Source organism: Pyrgilauda ruficollis, unplaced genomic scaffold (genome assembly GCF_017590135.1).
Source record: "Pyrgilauda ruficollis isolate IOZ18807 unplaced genomic scaffold, ASM1759013v1 scaffold22, whole genome shotgun sequence".
NCBI lineage: Eukaryota > Metazoa > Chordata > Aves > Passeriformes > Passeridae > Pyrgilauda > Pyrgilauda ruficollis.
This window is the reverse complement of record NW_024521428.1, coordinates 3,013,863-3,035,122: the sequence shown is the minus strand read 5'-3', so window position 1 is coordinate 3,035,122 and position 21,260 is coordinate 3,013,863. Positions and strand designations below refer to the sequence as shown.

Below are 21,260 nucleotides of genomic sequence, written 5' to 3'. Positions count from 1 at the left end.
TGTTCTTAAAGTTACTTAAAGTAAATTTACATGTTCTGCTCTATTGAGTGGGAGGTGTCTCAGAATGAAGACAGTATCTTGCTGCTACACATAGGAGTTGCACAAGCCAGATAAAAAGAGCTCACAGTAATATCTGGTACCAGATAAGCAGAGATATCTCTGCAAAAGACCCATCCACAGAGAACAAGGCACTTCTCTGCTTTCTGAATTTTCCGAATGGTAGGTCAAATTTTATATTGTCATTTAACCAGAAATAATAAAAGTAATTGATAAGAAAGTTTATTTCTGTTCACTTATGTGCTTATTTATCTCGATAAATAATATTTGATTAAAATAGTGGGTATACTTCCGTGATAGACAAATAGTGTTGGGACTAACAAAAATTTACCTTGTAGTGAAGTGTATTTAGAAATGGATTTTGCCATCAGTTTCCTGGCATATATTTTTACTAATTAGTCAAAGAAAGACACAGAAAATCTTTACTCCCCAAATGATTTTTCAGAGTTTAGCATATTTATGTATTTTGTGTTTAAAAATAATTTTTAATAATAATGTGTATATCAATTCTAGAAATTCTATGCTTTAATACTGAAATTCCTAAATTTTACACCTACACCTGTAACTAGTGTAATTGTCAACTCTTGTGAATGCTAGTTTTGAAATAAGTCCAGTTTTAACGTTGCAATTTTAATAGGATATTTTCAGTCAGAATGGATTTTCTGGTTTGATATAAGAATGAAAATCACTTCCAAAAAGTGTATGGATGTATATATCAGTAAAAAAATCCCACAAAAGTGCTCTTTCAAGGTATTTTTACTTTGTAAAGTTTGTTGAGTTTGTTGGGTAGAAATTGAGATACTATTTCCAGGTTTTGTTAGTATGCTAGTATGCTAATTTTGTCACTTATTTAAACAGTATTATAAACATTTTGTTTTTAAAATAGAATTTTGGAAAGAAAAACAGAAATATGTTACTAACACAGTTGCCTTCAGAGAGATAAAGAGTTAAGCCCCACAGACCACTGCTTCTGCAATATACACAGTGGGCTCCCCCTTGTCTCACCTTCCTTTGGTAGTGGATCATTAGGCTTTGCCCTACTAAGATAGTTGTCCCAAATTTTGGATCTGGTGCTTTTCCAGCACCACACTGAAGTTTTTGTTTACAGAGGTTAGTCTTACACTCCAACCACGCAGTCATTTGAAGCTGTAGGAAGAAGCTGTAAGGCACTGCAGAACCAGTCCTTCTCTTGCTGTTTTCTATCCAGACCTGCAGCCTCTGTTTCAGTTCATGTTGAGGTAATTTGGTGTTTACTGCTTACTTTGGAAAATACAAACAGAATCATGTTGCTTTTTCAGTTGCATGAGCTCTTTGGATTTTCAGGAAACATTCCTCTTTTATTAGAGCCCTCTATATTGTACATATTCACACACACAACCCCCATACCCTTCTTGAACTGCTGCTGGTACACAACAACTTAAAAATGGAGGGAAATTCAATAAAGCAATCATCAAATTTGGTGGGAGAATCTCAGCTCAAATAATTTGCATTCTTTTGGTGCAGGCTGGTAGCCCAGTATGTGTAAGGTCTCTCAAAGACATATTTTTTTCAGTAAACAGAAGGCTAACTGCAACAACTGGCAAGTATGGAGATAGGAAATTATGAATTTCTTACTTCTGAATCATTCTGGCACTTGTTAGAAAAGTTGGTGAGAGCAAGTAATTGGCTGTCTCCCTTCCTAGACAAAGCTGTATCTCAAAAATGGTGAAAGCACATCCCCTTGCAACTTTCTGGTAATCACCAGCCTTCCATTTCTAGGGCTGCAATAACACTGGCAATAAGGGACTTGCCAGTGTCTCCAACACTGGTATTACTTGTGGCTAAATTCCTAATAAACACTTACAAATAAAATATCAAATGAGACAAAACCCCTCATTTCAGGAAGACTCCAAACTTAGTCTATGAAATTATTTTTCTTTAAAAATCAACCAGTTTAGTTTTTGCCATCTTGCTGAGGTATAGATAAGTTAATATAACTCCTGGCAGACCTTGTTGAGGGCACTCACTTAAGATAGATCTAAAAAATAGAAGGGCAGTTAATATAACTCCTGGCAGACCTTGTTGAGGGCAAGTAAGTTGCTGGAACGAAACCAAACACTTGGTGGAAAAAGGCTACCAGTAGAGGTGGAATATTCTGGATATTTTTGCTCCCTGCTAGTGTCAGAAATGACTTCTAGGAACAAGCCTCATGCTCTGAATGATGAACAAAGCTGAATGCTTGGCTGTGCTGACGCTGTGAACTTCTTTGTGCCATTTTGTGATGTATCTTTTCCTCCCAAGGGTCTGCCCAGTCCCAGGTCACTCACAAACCGTGTTCTGGGCCACCTTGTTCATTCCTTCCAGGACAAAACTCTTGATGTTGGTGTTGGAAAGTACCCTCTAAATATCTGTTCACCTGGCCTAAAGTTTCCTTAAAATTAAAGAAGTCAATCGATTTGCACTTGTATGTGATGCTTTTCTCCAGCAATAATGAAAGCAAGTAGATCCTCACACATACTATTTCTCCTGACTGGTCACTCACTTCCTGTAAAAGGCATGGCATCAGCTTTGCTGTGACATTAATGCTGAGATGCTGCATTTTTTGGTCTAAACCTCATCTTTCCTGTGATTTGTGAATATCCCTTCACAATACCTGCAATAAAATTCTCACACTTTTCGAACACTAAGTTTTGCTGTTGTTTTTTCAAAGGTTAAGAATAGCCCTCTGCATATTATTAAACCTTCTAAAAGAAGAAACTTTCCATCTCAATACAAAGTTGACGATAATTCTGAAAGCTCAAAAATGAATTTGCTCTGAATTTCAGACTTGGCAAAACAAAGGACTTGATAAGTCTTGTCAGTGTTTATTTAGTCTGGAAGTTTTTGGCACTGAAATAAAAATTCCTTGCAGTAAGTGTGACGACAGTACTTAATATTTCTTGCCTGTTTTTTACTATTTCCCTTATGCTCACTATCTGCAAGATAAATTATATTTTCTTTCTGACTTGATTTCTCTTGAAAATAACTTGTCTACTGTCTGTAGGAGCCAGTGGCTGCTGCTCACTCATACATGACAACAGAACCCACTGCTCTGTCATCTGCAGTGAAGAACTGCATTCAAGGCGTTTTCATGGTAAGTAGAATGCTTATAGCTACCTAGTATAGCTGGGTTGCATGCCTCCTGTCTCCTGAGATATTCCTGGATTAGGTCAAGAATTGGGATTAGTTTTATACCCATGATCAAACAGTTAATTTTTTAAAATAAAGGAGGTTGCTGGAGAGTTCTTGAGCCACACCAGGAATTACAGCTGGTGCGTATCAGTTAGACAAATGAGAACGTAAGTGAGATACAGGATCTGCCCTGCTGCTGTCAGCTAAGTACAATATTATGCTCCTTTACCTACCTTTCCAGACTATTTCTTCAGTTCCTCTTCAGCTTAACGTTGTTTTTGGCATTCACCTGGTTTTGATCTTACTGCTCAACACTTACCTAGAGAAGCTGTCACTGAAGATAGCTTCCCTTTCGTAAAAAGACAAAAAAGTATTTTGCACCTTAGCAATTGATTGGATATAACCTTAATTCAAAACCAGGGTATACATTTTCAAATCCAGAATCTGTCCTTTTCTAAGTTGGGGTATACTTTCTCTGCACTTGACTATGAAGAGAATGCCAATGTACATTTATCTTCATCTTAAAAAAAGCAAGCAAGTTAAAAGAAGCTTCTGCCTGAGGAGCACCATGACAAAGTAATTCCCTGACTCCCACTAAACTAAGTCATAACTGTAGTTTCAATGGTGATAGAACAAATAACATAATCTCAAAGCTTCTGCTATGTACACACACTGTACAGAGCAGCTCATATGATGCAGTTTATCACTGCACAATATCATTTCCTGTTCAATTTTCTGATGTACATGGATACAGCATTACTGATACAGTCAAAGTATATTCTAAGATATCAATGTTTTTCTTCTTAGTTTAGAAATATGATGGGGCTTATAGATTTGATCCTCCTATCTACCTTCCTCTCGGTTTCCATGGCATCTGAAACATGTAAGTCACATTTTAAAAATACTTTCTGATAAGATTTGTTCTGTACAAATGTGTAGGCTGTTTCCAAATTGGTGGTTTTATTTTTAAGCCTGAAGTTAGTGTGTTCACCTCAAACCAGAAATCACAACTTAAAATCTAGATTTTAATGTACATTAGAATGTACCAAACACTGTCCATTTCTATGACAGCAAGCCTGGGTTCAACTTCTGCCACTTGGCACCTCTGCAAGCAGAAAGGAAAGGGTCTTCTTCAAATTCTGAAAGAATTTGAGAGTATCTGGTGCTCCAGGTCCCAGCTGGCCACAAACTCCAAAGAGTGCTTTAATTGCACTGAGCAGCACATATATGCATATGCACCCTGCTGAATCAGGGGTGTAAATGGGTGCTGTCCTCCACAGAAATGCTCTTTAATGTCCTGAATTTGGGGGTGTTAATTGAAAAATGCAGTGTAGCAATAAAGTTTCCCAGAAGAGGTGGAATGTCCAGAGCAGTAAACTATTTCTGATGGGCCAGCTCTACTGACTCAGCTACATAATGCTGACCAGGGACACAGTGTTGCTCAGCACTCATTTACTTCTATTCTCAAGCTAGATGCTAATTTGTCTGAAAAATTCTGTAAGATATGATCTCTAAATATTTCTCCATATTGTCAATTTTACAATAGGAATGCTAAGATTCAAGCAAATGAGATTTATTAAGATGCCAAATTCTGCTGCAGAATTTGCCGAAATGATTTTCACGGATGTCACTGAGTTTAGATGAGGCCTTTCTTTTTCAATGTCTTCTCTCCCTACACTATTTTTCCTCAAAGAAATCTCTATTTCCAATATGTTCCACCTTTGGTGAGGCAATGTTGCTTTTCTGACCTTGCTGATATGTCCCAGTGTATTTGCAAGGCTTGTGGGTGGGAAAACTGTTAAAATTATGGGGTTGGGGTTACTCATGCTCATAGCTGGCTAATTTAGGAGCCCCAAATTAGTAAGTGAGATGACAATATCAGTGAGATGGGCCACTTCTTTAGAAAGAACCAGAGCAGAAATGTTCATCATGTAGAGATTCTCACCTCCTGATTTGGGCACCTACATGTCTAAAGCCACCACTGCAGTGTCATTTTTGATAGACACTGTCTGCTTTGGTTAGCTGTTTGGTTATCTACTCTCATTTTCATGCTCCCTTATCTACTGCAGTTCCTCTGCCAATCTCAGTCTTTGTTCTGTCACCATCCTTGTTCATACTCCCATTTTTGCTTTTTAGAATGCAATTTAACTTTCAGATTAATGTGGCCAGTACACTGTTCAGGTACTTGAGCACTTAAGTATTTGCCAAAATTGCTTGATTCTAGTTTCTCTGGGCCAATTTCAGTACTCAAAAGTAGAAGTATACCCAGCTTAAAAAAAAAAAATTAGTGTCTTACTCCCAGATTTTCTTATGTGTGAGCACATGCAGTTTATTTTTCTAAGCTTCTTATTTGTCTCAGTTATTTCTGTATCTTTTCACCTTCCCACCTTCTCATCACATTCTTCCTTTCAGGCTATCATATTGCTTTAATTTCCTTCCCCACCCCATTTTCATGAACTTCAGAGAGAAGCTGTTTTTTTGTGTTTTAATTTTATTTTATTTTATTTTTTCTAAGGATCTAATCTACAGACTTCCTTCTATGATTTTTATTTCCAGGAAAAAAAATCAACTTCATTTCTCTGTATTAAAAAAGCAGGAAAAAAGCACTCATCTATTGCACAAATAAATATTCATTATACAGAAGTAAGGAAAGATAACTACATTAAAGCCAGTATTTTTCTTTGTTTTAATTCATTTTTTGAATAAAAACATTATTTTAGGCAAATATTTACATAATAAGCTCATTGTAAGAAATCACTATTTTTTCAATTAAGTACTCTTGTTTTTTTACTGCGTATCCACTTAGAACCTAGGGATCTGTTTGTTTGCTTATCTGTTTGTGCCCCCCACGTTGGTTACTGTTTTTGGAAACAAATGGCTGCATAATTTAAAGTAAAAAAATTTTTTATTGAAAAACATCTAGTGAAAATAAGCTTGCTGTGTTTCATCTCTGAAAGCTCCAGCAGGGTAGAGGGACATGACTGGCCTACTGATCCAGAAATGCCAAGTTCTCTTGGCATCTCAGTGGACAAAAGCTTAATTTATCTGAGATTTTGATCTTTTGTTCATTTGCAGTTGATTCTATGGAAGGTGAGGCCTTAGTTGTAAAATGTCCCAAGTCGAGTTCATCTGTGAAAATCACCTGGTACCGCACGGATACTCACAAAGTAATTCCTGCGGAAGAGGAGGGATCACGAGTATTTTCCATAGAACGATTTCTTTGGTTTCTGCCAACTTCTAGAGATGATTCTGGAAACTACACTTGTGTAACACATTTGTAAGTGCCACATGGAAAGTGGAAAATGTAAGACTGGCAAGAATATATATTTTGATAATATATTATAATTATAATTTGTGGAAATGATGACTTTTTTTCATAAGTTTTCACCCTGCAACTGCTATTTTTATGGCAGATCATTAAAACCAAGCTGTGACTGAAATAAAATAATCATCCATAGGTTTATAGAATTTATTATAAGCATTAATATATTCCATGTAAAAATGCAATCACTGACTGACATACCTTATTCCATTTTTAAAGTTCAAGTAATCGCACAAAGTCGTACAACGTGAGTGTGCAAGTGCATTCATACAAACCAGGAGAATGTTTCCCAAGTCAGATTCGTTACCCAAATGACACTGGAAAAGGAAAAGTTGTTTGTCCCACCATTGATAACTATAAGAATGCTACTATTGTCCAGTGGTATAAGGTAAATAAAACCCTGATAGTGCCAGTGTACGTCAGAATACTGAAAAGCTCTTTGCAACCAAACACTTTTTTTTTTTTTCCAGGACTGCAAACCTCTTCAGGGACAGAGATACTTCAAGGAAGAGAAATATATTTATATTGATAATCCAAGAAGGGAGGATGATGGTTATTATACTTGTCAATTTATTTATACCCACAAAGGAAATGTGTTTAACGTATCAGCAACAAGAATTTTCATAAGTGGGGGTAAGACAGTAATTCTGCTAAGATAAAAAGACTAACGCAAACTTAGAGCAAAGGAAATTCCTTTTGTACATTAAAAAGAGAAAGTGTTTTGGTTGGTTTGTTTTATCATCTTATTTAAGATTTTCACCAGCTTTATTAGATTAACTTTGTGGATGGTCATCCTTATAGAGCCAGATGGGGCAAAGTCAGATCTGGTCTTATTCAGTTTTTTGTTTAAAAGATTCTGATGACTCTGGTTAGGTGCTGTGGTTGATAGAGTTCTCTGGTAGCACATTTCTGAAACGAAGGATCTCCTCAGTGGAATGCCACAATGCTCTGCTTTCTGTTTTTTGAGGGCAGCAGAATCTGTGGCTAGTGAGGATTGTCTGGTGGTCTCTAGATCAGTCACGTGTTGGTGGCCTACAACTTAATGCCTCTTGGTCCATCTCAGCCATCTAACATTTATTGGATAGTAAGACTGAAAAAAAATTTAAATTTGTCTTGATTGAGACAAAATTAACAAGATATATATGAAAACGGAAAATGGATGGATTTCAGTGATTACTATGTCTCTGTGATTTTGAACATAGACAATGTAACTGAGATGTGTGGACCTTGGGTTTCCTCTAGGATGCTTTCTCCTCAGGGAGTCTTTGTATTTGGATGGTGTTCAGGAAATGGCACACAGAAATTTATAGTTTCAGATTGCATCAACTTGCAAAACTTCAAAATGCATCTTCAGTTCTGCAATCAGATCAGTAGAAATATAGTCAGAAAGACCTTTTCTTGGGGGGGGTGGTGGAAGGCTTGAGTTTGGCTCATGTGGTTGTTTTGTTGCTGTTTAGTTTGTTTTTAGAAGTAATGCCCATTGGCAGACTGAGCATCAGGACTTTTTGCTCTGGGAAGGCACACAGCCTGTGGGCAGAATGCAGACTTGGAGCATGGGAGGGAGCCTTGGATGCAGCTTTTGCTGCTGTGTCCAGATCTCAGTAGCAGTGTTCGTTCTGATTATTCTGAGCTGGACAGAAGACAGATTGAGCAGAGACTTAGTTCAGTAGCTGGGAAATGTTGTGCTTTTCCTCCTTTTCTACCTCTTGCTCTACATGACCACGATCATGCTTTCCATGACACTTCTCTGCCTAACAATTTTTGTTTGAATGTACTTCCATCAAAACTTCTTTAACTGTTCTGGAATACTGTTCTTCCTTGGTTACAACAAAAATTTCTGGGTTTTATTTCACCCAAAGACATTCAAATTTACAAAAGCCTTTGTTACATCCAGACAGATCTTGAAGTTCATCTAACTTTCTTTTGAAATCATTGCAGAAAGAAGAGATCACGGATCTCTTCATAACATGTAAATGTGGGCTGGGTCTGGCATGTCTGCTCCAGGTTTTGCTAAATTCAAAGTACTTAATGATAACTTTGAGTTTTTATTAGACCTTAAAATTAGTATGCTGATGAGTGGAGCTGTTCTCTTTTGTTAATATTAGAGAGCTATGATATACATTCCTGTTGCCTTGCAGATCCATGCTGATCCAGAGGAGTTTCTGCCTCTGCCTGACGGCAGCTAAGAACTTAGCACAGTCAGATAGCTGGGAAGTTACTGGCTTTCTCCTGACTTCTATTTTATCATATCCAGTCAGTCTGGGAAGCAGGGACCGAAGTGTGTTCCTACAGAATTTTTTGGGAAATACGTGTTTCACAGAGGCGCCTTGAGATGGAAAAGCTTAATGAGGAAAGGGTTAGAAAGCAATATGTTTGGAGTTCAGATACTGCATAAAAGTATGTATTGCCTATTTAATATAATTTATATGAGTCATTTCTCAAATGTCTTTTAATAAAACCCCAAAGCAGCTGAGAAAAAACACAAGCCTGTAACAGCATTTGCTTTTTTCCCCCACTCAGCAGCTAAAACAGTACTTCAAAACCTAAATTTTTTCCTTACTTTTTATGTACAAAGGTAAATAAATAGATGGGGAGAAAATACTGAAAATAATAACATGTACATTCTCCCCAGAGATATTTGGTTGTAGGAATAAAACCAGATGATCCCAACAGGTATGTGAAACACTGTTAGTTTGCAATTCTGTTTAGTGATCATAAAATAGTAATTGTACAGATTACAACCCTTATCTTACAAAATGCATTTTCACATCTTGCTAATTCATGCTTTTCCTCTTTAATTTCTAAAGTGAAATACTCACCTCTACCACCTCAAATCATATTTCCAAAGAATAATGATGTAGTAGAAGCAGAGCTTGGTGAGTACAAATTTTAATTTGTTTTTAAATTAATGTTTTGTAATGGTCCGGCAAACATGGGTATCTTCAAGATGGTGTAATGATGGAAGATTTCATCACAGTTTTGCACCGTAATATTTACAATACTTAATTCCCTCCAGGTGCAGGGGTGTGAAGTTAGATATAACTGATGTGTTATTTAGGCATTAAGTGAAGTTTAAGAAGATTTAAATAACTTGTTCTACTCTCACTGGGATAGACTAGGATTATTCACAGAGTGAATCATTACATCTCAGCTGGAAGGTGACAGCTTCCATCCACTTCAAAGAGGGCTGTGGCTAAATCCCTCAAAACTGCTTGATGGTATCCCTAAGAGGGGAGGGTGGACTATTCTTGTGGCTAGAGCTACTCCTTGCTATTTTCAGTCCCCGTGTGGAGACGGTGCCTGTGTCTCTGTTGAGGAATGAAGGAGAGCAAGGAACTGATTGCTGGCTCTGAGGCTGAGGAGAACTGCCTGTCTCACATCCGTGTTGGCTACCAGAGATCAGAGCAGTCTGCTGGGAAGATACTGGGAGGGCTGGAGGACAGGACCCAGCAGTGGATTTAGACAGAGCAGTTGGACAGCCCATGATGCAGATCTTGCTCCTGGCTCCCTGCTGTTCAGGGCTATTGATGTTCTCAGGGATTCACATTCATCCTGGCTAGCTTGCACCATCAGGACAAGGTGTTCCTGGTAGGAGTCAGAGTTGTCTGGGGTTTGTCTGCAGTCAGTGAGAAAGGTGGAGCTCTCCAGCAAGAGAGTAAACCCATCAGAAATCTCAATAGGTAGTCAGGAAGCCTGTCTGCCAGGGCAAGTGGAGAGAAGCTGGGCCAGTGGGAGAAGGGATTGTACCTACCACTCCTCTGCTTCTGTCCTACAGCGAGACTGCTCTGGCAGCAGGTACTGCAGGGGTGCACAGCCCTCTCCGTGCCATGTGCTGGGGCTCACAGGCTTGGCAGTTGACTCACATTCCCATTATTTTATTCCTCTTTCCCCCAGTTGTTTTGTTGGTCAGAAATTAGGTGGTCTCTGCTTGAGAACAGGCTTTCTCTAGTAAGATGAGTGCACTGTGGGCTCTGCCTATCACTCTGATAGTGCTTACACAGAGAAAATCCACTTTGCATTTGAAACCCAATTGCTGTACTGGTTCTATTCTCTCCTGTTTGTAAAAATGAAGGGATTTCCCCATGCTCTCTAGTACCAATTAATGATCTAACCATGAGATTTAATATTCTTATCTAAGACCAGCTTAGATGCAGACTTAAAAATGGAAACAATTTAACATGTTTAAATTATATTTTCTTTCGGTACAATGGTGACCCTTTCTTTGGAATAAATATTTCCTAATGGGAAATATTTAATAAGTAATTTCCTGTTTTAGTTTTGCTTGGACTGGCTTACTTTACTTTTGTCCAGCTTGAATGAAATCCAAGACAAGGCTGCAGACAAGTCTTACGCAAAATAATATATTCTGAAATTTAATTAGATTATTTCTGTCTACATTTGTGTGTCAAATGCCATATCCATTCTGTGTTCCTCACTAGCTGATTATATGTGTCAAGCATTATAAATAAAGGGCACATTGCCTTCATCATAATAAATATAAATAATTCCTTTTGTAATTCTTGATGTGTTATTAGACAATTTGCTGAAAAATTCCTGTTATTTCTTTTTGTCTCTTCTATGTATCATTTTGTCAGCAGTAGCTCAGAAAAATATGTCAAAATTACTATGACACAAGTTGTATGAAGATTTGTAGAAAAAGATTTTATGAGGAAAACATAATTTTCCCTGTTTTTCATCACGGAGTGTTTACATCTCTGTATCTTGCTTAGGTGCTGCTTTGTCTCTGAAATGTCAGGCCCGCCTGGGGATTAAGAAACAGCCACTGGCTGCTGTCAGATGGGATGTGGATAACACCCCAGTGAAAAACCTTGTTTTTTCAAGATTTCATGAAGAAACTCATTTGTAAGTGCACATAACACAGAATAATCTTTCTCCTACACAGACTGTGCCTAGCCATTGAAACCAATGCTACCGTCTCTTTCTCTTTCTATTAGTTTTGATGGACATGGACAAGTATATTATGAAGAGAGCACTTTGAATATCACTGAAGTAAAAAAGGAGGATCTGCAGTCAAATTTCACATGTATAGCATTGAACATAATGTACAACACAGGAGTCACAGTGACATTACAACTCAAAGTGCAATCTAAGGGTAGGATTTTTTCATTTCGATTCTTTGCAATTTGCACTTAGTTTGAAATATGTTGGTGAGGTTATTTTATTATTTGTTTCAGATAGTAAAAGAGTTTCAGTTAATAAGAAGCAAAACCAGCCTACCTCTTCGCTACTTGTTCCAGCCAGTTGCAAAATTCTCGTGGCTGAGTCCTTGCCCTTGGCCTGGGGAAGGAGTGGGGCATTATTCAAACAGTGTCAGCAAGAGATGAAATACACAGAGGGTAGCTGTATCAGCTCTGTGATAAGAATATCCTTTTTCTAGGATATTTCTCTGCTGTGATAAATCAAACTATTGTCTCTAGTGTAAAAGTGTGGCAGAAAATATGCAAACTTTAAATATGAGGGTTTCAGCTGCTGGTTTGCCAGTTTGTTTGCCTTCCTTGCTCTACTGAATACACTGTAGTTCCCTTTTTGGACTGTATGTTGTGCAAATCACCTCTTCAAAATCACTCTTTATCTTCTCTGAGTGCCACTGTGTTCCCTCTGTGCCTCACAGAGGTGTGAGTAGCACTGCAAAGGCTATCCCTTGGTTTTGTTCTTAAATTCCTGGTTCTAGTAGTACCTGAAAGAGTACTGCTAGAGGAAAATCCAGGGCAGTAAATTATGGGGACAGGGATAACCCTTAGCTCATATGGGAATTCTTTATTTTTATAGGGATAGCCAGATCCCTAAGCACTGTTGCCAACACCTCTGAATCAGATTCCTATGGCAGAAAATGCTGTTTTGTCTGTGAAGGCTCAAGAAGCAGCTGTGATCAATTGTTTCCTCTTTCACCCCTTCAGATATGCTAAACCACCAAAAATCATGGAATCATAGAATGGTTTGGGTTGGAAGGAACCTTAAAGATCATTTAGCTCCAAACCTCCTGTCAAGGGCAGGGACACTTTTCACTAGACTAAATTGCTCAGAGCTCCATCCAGCCTGGCCTCGAACACTTCCAGGGATGGGGCATCCACAGCTTCTCTGGGCAACCTGTTCCAGTGCCTGACCACCCTCACAGGAAAGAATTTCTTCCTAATATGTAATCTAAAACTACTCTCTTTTCTCGAGGACTTTGAAAGTAAATGTCAAGAGTAAAATCAAGTGTACTGTGATCACAGGGTGTGCAGAGACCCATGTCCTGCTGTATTCTCAACTGCTCATGAGTTCCTACAGGATCACGGCTTCAAAGCCTAGACAAATTTCCTTGCTGTAGCCTAGCCTACAGGGATGTAGGTGCATTGTAACAGCAGAATAGCGCCCAGCAGGAAGAAGGCAGGAGATGTTTTGGTTGGATAGGCGAGTTTGAGTGCAGCTTCACTCAGGAAGCTGGAAGTACACCAGCTCTGCACTGAAGTACCTGAGTGTGGGAATGTATTGCAGTGAGAGGGAAGGAAACTGAGTGACAATTTCTGCTCACCAGTTCATCAATACAAGTCCCTTGTTGGCCCCATATTACAGACTAGATGAAGGAGAGCATCTAGCATATCCTGTATTCATCCCATGAATCACTGAACCTAATTTCTGTTATAGACAAATCTTATTTTGTTTTTTATTCATAGGTTTTCAGTAAATGTTCATGAAAGCTCTTGGCTGTGACCCTGCTTTCACTGCTACCTTCTTTATATGGATATCTGTTCCCTTGTCCTTGTTGCTGCTGTTGACAACGTCTCTGCCTCTGCTCTTCAGCACTGCTGGTGTCAGCAATGCTATGTCCAGAAGTGGCTGTGCTCTGCTTTAGTTTTCTTCACTCAATCCTCACACAGCTCAGCAATATTCATGTTAAAACAATGCCTCTTGGTTTTCAGAATAATAATAGGATTTGCTTGTGCCTCTCATCTTGTAAATGTGTAATGAAGATGTGCACACTCCTTTTTTTTGTTTGTTTTGTTTATATGTTTGTATTTAATAGGGAAAAAAATTCCAAATATATGATTGCTCCTCAGTGTTTCTCACAGCACAGCTTGTGTCTGCTAGCTACTATCCTGTTAATGTTTTTTTTTTACACAGTCATTCAAAGCAGAGATAAAGTTCAGCCAAAGCATCATCTCTGTTCTTCCTCCAAGATGTTTAATGCTGAAGCTAACCTTTTGGCTCATATTTTGTAGACTGATGTGGACAGGAACTTTAGACCCAGATCTCTGCCTTCACTGTTTGGAAGGCATCCACCTTAGATGCCAGAGAAAATAGAAAAAACTGCTGCTCTTCTGGAGTTTGTCTGGAACTCCTTCAAAAGTTGCTTTCTGACATGTTTTCTCTGGCCTTTCCAATATTAGTCCTTGTGAGCTGATAGTTCTGTATTCCCATTGAATATAAACAGAAGATGGCTTACTCATGAACTCAGCTGCTAAATGATGCAGTAAAGTCAAATGGAACAGCAGGACCTACTCAGCCTTGTTCAGGGGCTTGTGGCACTTGGCCCCACTGTGCTGACTGTTCACTAGTGAATTAAATTAGTGAGTGTTCATTAGTTAATTCCCGAGAAAGAAGAGGCTAAACCAGCATTATTGGGAATTGAACCTGCTCTTCCAGGAAGGCACCTCTGTGGGATCATCTGACACATTACAACCTGCATGGGCACATCACTTCTTTTCCAGCCTTGGTCTAATCAATGCAAATATAAACAGCATTTTTTAGGTTCGTAATTGCAAAAGTTGATAGTGGAACCTGTTTCTTCTCTAGATGTTTATAGAGACTTAATGCAACACACCAGTAATTGTAATCTTATGATGAGCACGCTGTCAGCAAATGTATCAGTAAGAAACAACATCACACTGTGGTGCTTGGGTCAGCCCCTCTGGGTAGTGAAAGGGGTTTCCTTACTTTTTGTGTGTGTGTTGACCAGGAAAGTGGATCAAATACTAAAATTTGATGGGGTCAATAAGGCTGAAGTTACTTCATAGGCATCATGTGACACAGTTAAAAATATGGCCAAACTTCACTTTAGAAAAGTGTTTAGAAAACAACCAGTTCTTTCACTTTAGAAAGAACTGGTTGTTTTCTTGCCCAGTCTCATTGGAAGGTGTTTCCTCCTGATCTAGTTCTGGTAAGGTAAGCTTCCTCACAAGCCTACCATTTCTTTTTCCCTTCAAATGCCAAAGAAGAAATGTAAAGATTGTGAAAATCTTGTTAAATTTACTACGTCCTACCAGAGGAAAGGGAAAATGTGTTTGTAAACTCTTCATTTACATACTTTTTCTGCAGAATTTCTCAGGCACACCCTTCACTAGACCAAATCTCTCAGTACCCTATCCAAACTATTCTGGACCACTTCCAGGGATAGGACATCCACAGTTTTTCTGGGCAATCTGTTGCAGTGTTTTACCACCCTCAATGTAAATAATGTTTTCCATATACCTAGACTTAATCTATCCTTGATAAGTCTTCATCTCTGAGGTAAAGATGGATGGATTCTAGAGCTCTTCCATGACGAAAATTGGAACTAAAGTGGGTGGCTCCTTTCTATACCAATTTCTCTTACTCATCACTGCTATTGCATGCTCCTTGACCCTCTTGAGAGGAAAAGGCAGGAGGGAGCATCATCTGACTTCAGCATTGTTTATTTTATTTTTGTGACCCGGACATGTTCAGTTTTCCTGCTTGTCTAGTGCTATCTTAGTTCTTATCTTGCAGATTTCATTACTTGCACATGGTCTTTGTATCCTATTTGTGCAATCAGGCCAGAAGGCTCCATTTGTCCTTTTGTGGATTTTCTTGCGTAGGCTTTGATGTCTCACAAAATGGTTGTATTATTACCAGTTTTTAAAAGTTACAAGGTAACTAAACATCATTGTCAGCTGTGTTTTTTTTAGCATAAGTAGGTCTGGATTCAACAAAGCAAATATTAATTGTATACTGCATGATATGCTTCTAGTTCAGGGGTCTGTGTGTTGGCTATGCCAGCTGGGGAAGGAAGAGCTGTTTTGAGCTCCTGAAAGCTGTCATGAGTAAGGACATGAAGCTAAAACTTCAGTACACGGGCTAACTTCTCTGTGGCTAACAAATATTCCTCTACTTTGCAGACTTTCTTCCTAATGTCCTACTAATCACAGGATCTCTAGTTCTGCTAGGTGCAATAGCACTCTCAGTTATCCTTTACCAGTCCTTCCGAGCTGATATCGTCCTGTTGTATCGGGAGATATTCCAGCCCTACTCAGTCAAGGATGGTAAGTAAGATTTGAGAAAGAAAGTTTAAAAAAAGAAAAATGGCAAATCAAAGTCATTTATTTGATAGTTGCTAACCCATGACACCTGAGCCTGATTCTTCTCTTTCTTACACCTTTAGTAAAGGGAAGTCATACATAGCTCTGCAAGTGCTTTACATTCCCTTGTTTCCTGGGTTTTGTAGCACTGAATTACATAAAAGAGAGATTAAGTCCTGGTTTTGTAGGTTATTAAATGAAAATATTTGCCATAAAATACTGAATAACGTTGAGAGTCTGATTTGCAGTGCTATTAACTGTACTTGTTATGTGCTCTCTAATGCAAAGGAACAAACCTGATAACTAACGTGCCAAAAGCGTATGTTAGAGCAGCACAGTTTTTGTAGGCCAAAAAGAAAGATACAAACAGTGTGGTAGGAAGACATTTCTGGAGGAATATATCCCATCTAACTCTACTGGTTGCCTTCAGCTCAAGAGTCAGACATCTACATTTAGTTGTATGAAATGAAAGTGCTCACAGGCAAGTTTCCATCTTAGACATGAAACCTGGATATCTGTGGCTGGGACCAGCTGTCTGACCATAACCAATTGTTGCTGTGGGGGCTGCCTTAGGGCTTAAGTGAGACTGAACCCCTCTGCAGAGGCATCTGAGGGCAGGCAGTGCCTAATGACATGATGAAGTCATGAGCCCAAATCCAGCTAAATGGAAAATTTTTAAATCTGAAGCTGACTCTTACCACAGATGTCTGCATGGTAGATACCTACAGCTGATCTGGTTACTTATCTTCTCATTAAAGAGGAAAGAAGTATGCTTTTTAGGACAGTTTCCATGTAAGTATATGTTGTGATGAAATGAATCAGACTCTGGAAATGGCCATTTCATTATTATTACAGAATCACAAAATCACAGAGTCACAGAATCAGTGAGGACCTCTGTGGTCATCGAGTCCAATCTATGACCGAACACCACCGTGTCATCTAGACCATGGCATTTAATGCCATTTCCAGCCTTTTCTTAAACACCTACAGGGATGGCTCCAGGGTGACTCCAACACCAGCCTGGACAGCCCATTGCAATGCCTAATCATCCTTTCTATGAAGAAATTCTTCCTAATGTCCAACCTAATCCTCCCCTGCTCCAGTTTAGCACTGTGTTCTCTTGTCCTGTCGCTGCTTGCCTGAGAGAAGAGGCTGACCTCCACCTGGCTATAATCTCCTTTTGGGTCATTATGGAGAAAATAGGCTCAAACCTGAGCCTTCTCTTCTCCAGACTAAATAACCCCAGCTCCCTCATCTGCTTCTCATAGAATTTATTGTTAGAATGGTTTGAGCAAGAACCTCAGCAACAAAAGAAAGAATATAACCATTTCCACCAGAAAGAAAGAAACAACTGGGATTAGAACAAAAATGCTGTAATGGAAAACTTAATTTAAAGAAATTAAGTAAGGAATGAAATAAATACTTGACTTTATATTTGGTTCTGATTGTAAGACTGTATCCTAAGAACTGTGATTTTCACTCAGGAGTATGATATGTTGTGGGAATGATGAATAAAGTTTTCAAGATGGAAGAATTTAAATGGAATGTCTTGTGCTGAGAGACAAAGCCCTTTAGTAGTGAATTGTATCACTGAAATAACAAATGGTGAGCTTCATGGCTACATCATGCTAATGGTGATCTTCATGGCTATATCATGCTAATATGCATCGATCAGCTGAAATCTTACTGCATTGTTGTTACCACAGCTGGAATGCAGTTTTCACAATACAAAGGCCAGGTTCTCCAAAGCTACAAACACACAGGACAAAACAATTGAGCATGGAAAACACCAAATATGCACAGTCTTTAGTTTCCAAACATGCACCAGATTATATACATTATTTCAATTGGCTGGAACTGCTTCTTAGATCTATTTCAGTGACTGATATTTTTATTTCTCATCTACTTTTTGCAAGAGACATCTCTAACTAATGTTAACACAATACTCCTTCCTCTTGTTTTGCCTTATAGATGGGAAGATATATGATGCGTATGTTATCTACCCCAAAAACCACACCAGTGAAGCCAATTTTGTGGAATATTTTGTTTACCAAATCATGCCAGATATTCTGGAAAATAAATGTGGATATACATTGTGTATTTATGGGAGAGATATATATCCTGGAGAAGGTAAGTTTCAGATCTGGTTTCAGCACTGAATTACTTGTCAAGCTTGAACAAATTGTGCTTCTAGTCCCTTTTAGGTGTATAGGAGGTCACTCTACATTCCAGACCTTGAAGCTCATCTCCCCAGCAGCCATCTCTCTGCTATTTCAGGCCAGGTGTCACAAGGACACTCTGTGCTTTCCAGTGTGCTGGGAAAAGCAAGCTGCAAGGAAGGGGCACAGACTTCTTATCGTTTTGGAATACACAGAAAACACAACCCTGAGGGTGACTTTTTTAACAATACACTTGCTCTTTGGAAAGTCTAACTCTGTGCAGCCATTATCTGGGCAAAGCCACAACCAAACAGCATGATCTGGCTTGGCTGACTACGAGAAAAGGAAAAGGAGAAACCCATAAGCTCATCCAAACCCACAAAATCAGCTGAGGAAACATCTTTGCTGTTATCACTCAGGAGTTTTCAACCTTTTATGAGGGGTTAGAATCACAAGAAGTTCAACATCTTTTCACTGATGACACCCTCCACACTATTGCATAAGATTGCTGCCACCTAGGTGCTATCTGCTCTCCTCCTGAGCTGACTTCTCTGTTTATCTTGTGCCCTGGTTCTTCTGTAGACCTGGTCTTCTCTCTCTATCAGTGAGCAGGCATGAAGCCTAAGCTGGTGCATTTTCTGTTTCACGTTTCTGAAATCGTCTGCATTGGGCCAGGTGTCATCCATCTGCTCTGAGCTGAGGCTGAAATCTTTGATGTCCTTCTCTTCTGGAAAGTTGTGAAAAGGCAGCCTGGCCTTGGGAAAAATGAAGGTGAAGAAAAGCTGCAAAAGTTGAGCCAGACCATTCCCAGATCCAGCACAAGGAGCTACAGTAGCTCAGAAAACTGTCAATGGCAAAAACTTACACCACTTGCAGTGAGTGGTCTGGCAGCCCCTAGCAAAGGAAAAGAGGGTGCATTTGGAGCTGGCTGATGCATCTGCAAATCAGCTGGTTTGTTAAATAATTGGTGTGTTGAATTTCCTCAGCCGGTCTCCCACTTCCTCTCCTTTGGCTCAGCATCACTGTGACAGTAGCACTGATCAGCTCTCCCTAACATGGCAGTGGGAAACTCAAACACCTTCAGTTGTGCTGACACACAGATGCCCTGAAAGTCTGGATTTACTCCTGCAGGGTGAAGGCCAACACAATGCACAGATTAGTGTATAAATTAGCACACAATAACTCAGGACAATTCACTGTAATTAACTCTAATCTCACCTGGAAATAAGCTTCTTAGAGGCAAGTCACCCAAAAGCCTCCTAATGACTAGTTTTCAAGATTGTCTCTAAGGCATTAAACATGGTACAACACAATTCCTTACATGGAGAGGCAAGTCACCCAAAACCCTCCTAATGACTAGTTTTCAAGGGTAAGTATTGCAAGATTTTCTCTAAGGCATTAAATATGGTACAACACAATTCCTTACATGGAGATTGTTGATCAAACACAATTTTGTTACAGTCAGATCTATTCAACTTGACCCTAGGTCACTGGAGAAGAAATTCTTAACTATACTTAAAAGCAGTGAATATATTAATGTTTCAACCAAAAACCCATTTGAAATGAAAGCTTTTTGTTTTGGGCTTCTTGTTTTTCTCTCCACCCTGCCCCACTGCCTTTGCTTGGTTGTTGTTTTTGTCTTTTTGAAGGGTTTAGGGAATAAAGTCTTTCTCTAATAAATAAACAAACTGTATCAGACTGAAGTGAGGTAGAAATTATTTCTGGTTACAAAGCAATGAAAATGGAGTTTCCAATCGCAACAGAATTTTAAAAGTAATATCAGTGTGTCATCATTTTTTTGTGCATTGCTAGATGCAGCCAATGCAATTGAGAAGAGGATGCAGAAGAGCAGAAGGTTGATCATCCTGCTGACATACCAGCTGATTAATTCTAAAGAAGATGCTTATGATCAACACATTGCTTTATACAATGCCCTCATTCAAAATGACACAAAGGTGATCCTTCTGGAAATGGAGACAATTGGGAATTATGAGAAGCTTCAGGAGTCTCTCAGGTTTATTATTAAGCAGCAAGGCACCATCAAATGGAAAGAGGAGCACACGGTGCACCCACAGTCACCCAGTTCTAAGTTCTGGAAGCAGGTGAGGTACCGTATGCCACTGAGACGCGCACCCTCACACCAGGCTGACACCAGGTGAGCAGCGCTGCTCTGTCAGGATGGACCACAAGCCCACAGCTGGTTTTCCTTTCAGAAGGTACACGACTGTGCAGTCTGCAAGTCTGGCTGAGTTTTTTGAACTTTTTTCAGTCCTTCAATTGAGTAACAATGGATAAATTGATGGAAGAGGTCTAGGAAACTGAGGGGACATTTTATAGGTATGAGAGTTCTGTAAAGAAATAATTCTTGATTGTGTGGAGAATTTTGCATGTCACAGAAAACCAAATGTGCCTATACTCTTTCTGTATATAGTTGCATATATAACAGAAAGTTATGATTGTGAATAACTGAATGCCCTGCAGGTTTACTTCATCTTTCTAATGCAGTCGATAAAATATAAATGCCTTCTGTATTATTTGACTAGAAAATATAATGTGTACTTTGCAACTAGAAAGTATAATGTTATGTTTTTGTTAACTTTTATTTTCTGACACTTATTCCTTTTTGATTCAATAGTGATACTCACAAGATGAAATTTTATTTTTCCTTAGTATGGATGCCTTACTAAAGCATCTTTTGAGACTGATGTGAATGCAGTGTTGAGGGAAATAAATGCACTGATATATCTATATATGTATATATCTATAAATATAATATGCGTTGTTACAGGAAATAAATGCCCTGATACATATAAAGGTACTTTACATACACTTTATTTTTTAGATCTATTAAAATGAATCTCACACAAAGGAGAAATTTGAAATATTTAAAGGACAATAATCATGCCGTTACTGTAATTATTTTCTTGAGATAGAAATAACATTAAAAATTAGGATGTTCTTTTGATACACTGGCAGCTTTCCTTTAAGCTGCTGAAAAAATAGACTGCTTTTTTATAACAAGAATTATCCATCATTTTTCCATGCTTTGGCCTCATGTGTAGTTGTACTTTCTGATAGGAAATAACCTTAAATGCAGAGGTAAGAGCCAAATCTCCTTCTAGTTCAGGGGAACAGGAACAAGATGTATTCTAGTACAGGTATCCCTATTTTTCGATTTTCAAACCCAGGAAATTCTTACTGTCAGAGAAGGCTTCGTTTTCAACTTTAGACTTAAATAGTGAAGATTAGATGCAG

General features: G+C 38.7%; 1 protein-coding gene across 2 annotated transcripts; it reads left to right on the top strand.

Moving 5' to 3' along the window:
* Window positions 1-163: 163 nt before the first annotated feature.
* Window positions 164-20,778, top strand: IL1RL1 (interleukin 1 receptor like 1). Of its 2 annotated transcripts, XM_041468515.1 has the most exons (12): window positions 164-219; window positions 3,080-3,169; window positions 4,015-4,090; window positions 6,283-6,484; window positions 6,749-6,917; window positions 7,000-7,162; window positions 9,337-9,405; window positions 11,260-11,392; window positions 11,485-11,642; window positions 15,667-15,810; window positions 17,818-17,976; window positions 19,818-20,778. In XM_041468515.1, the coding sequence occupies exons 1-12, from the start codon at window positions 217-219 to the stop codon at window positions 20,162-20,164; spliced, it is 1,713 nt and encodes a 570-aa protein (XP_041324449.1). In that variant the 5' UTR covers window positions 164-216; the 3' UTR covers window positions 20,165-20,778. The 2 variants fall into 2 exon arrangements, with proteins under 2 accessions (XP_041324449.1, XP_041324450.1); XM_041468516.1 differs by lacking the exon at window positions 15,667-15,810.
* Window positions 20,779-21,260: the final 482 nt, after the last annotated feature.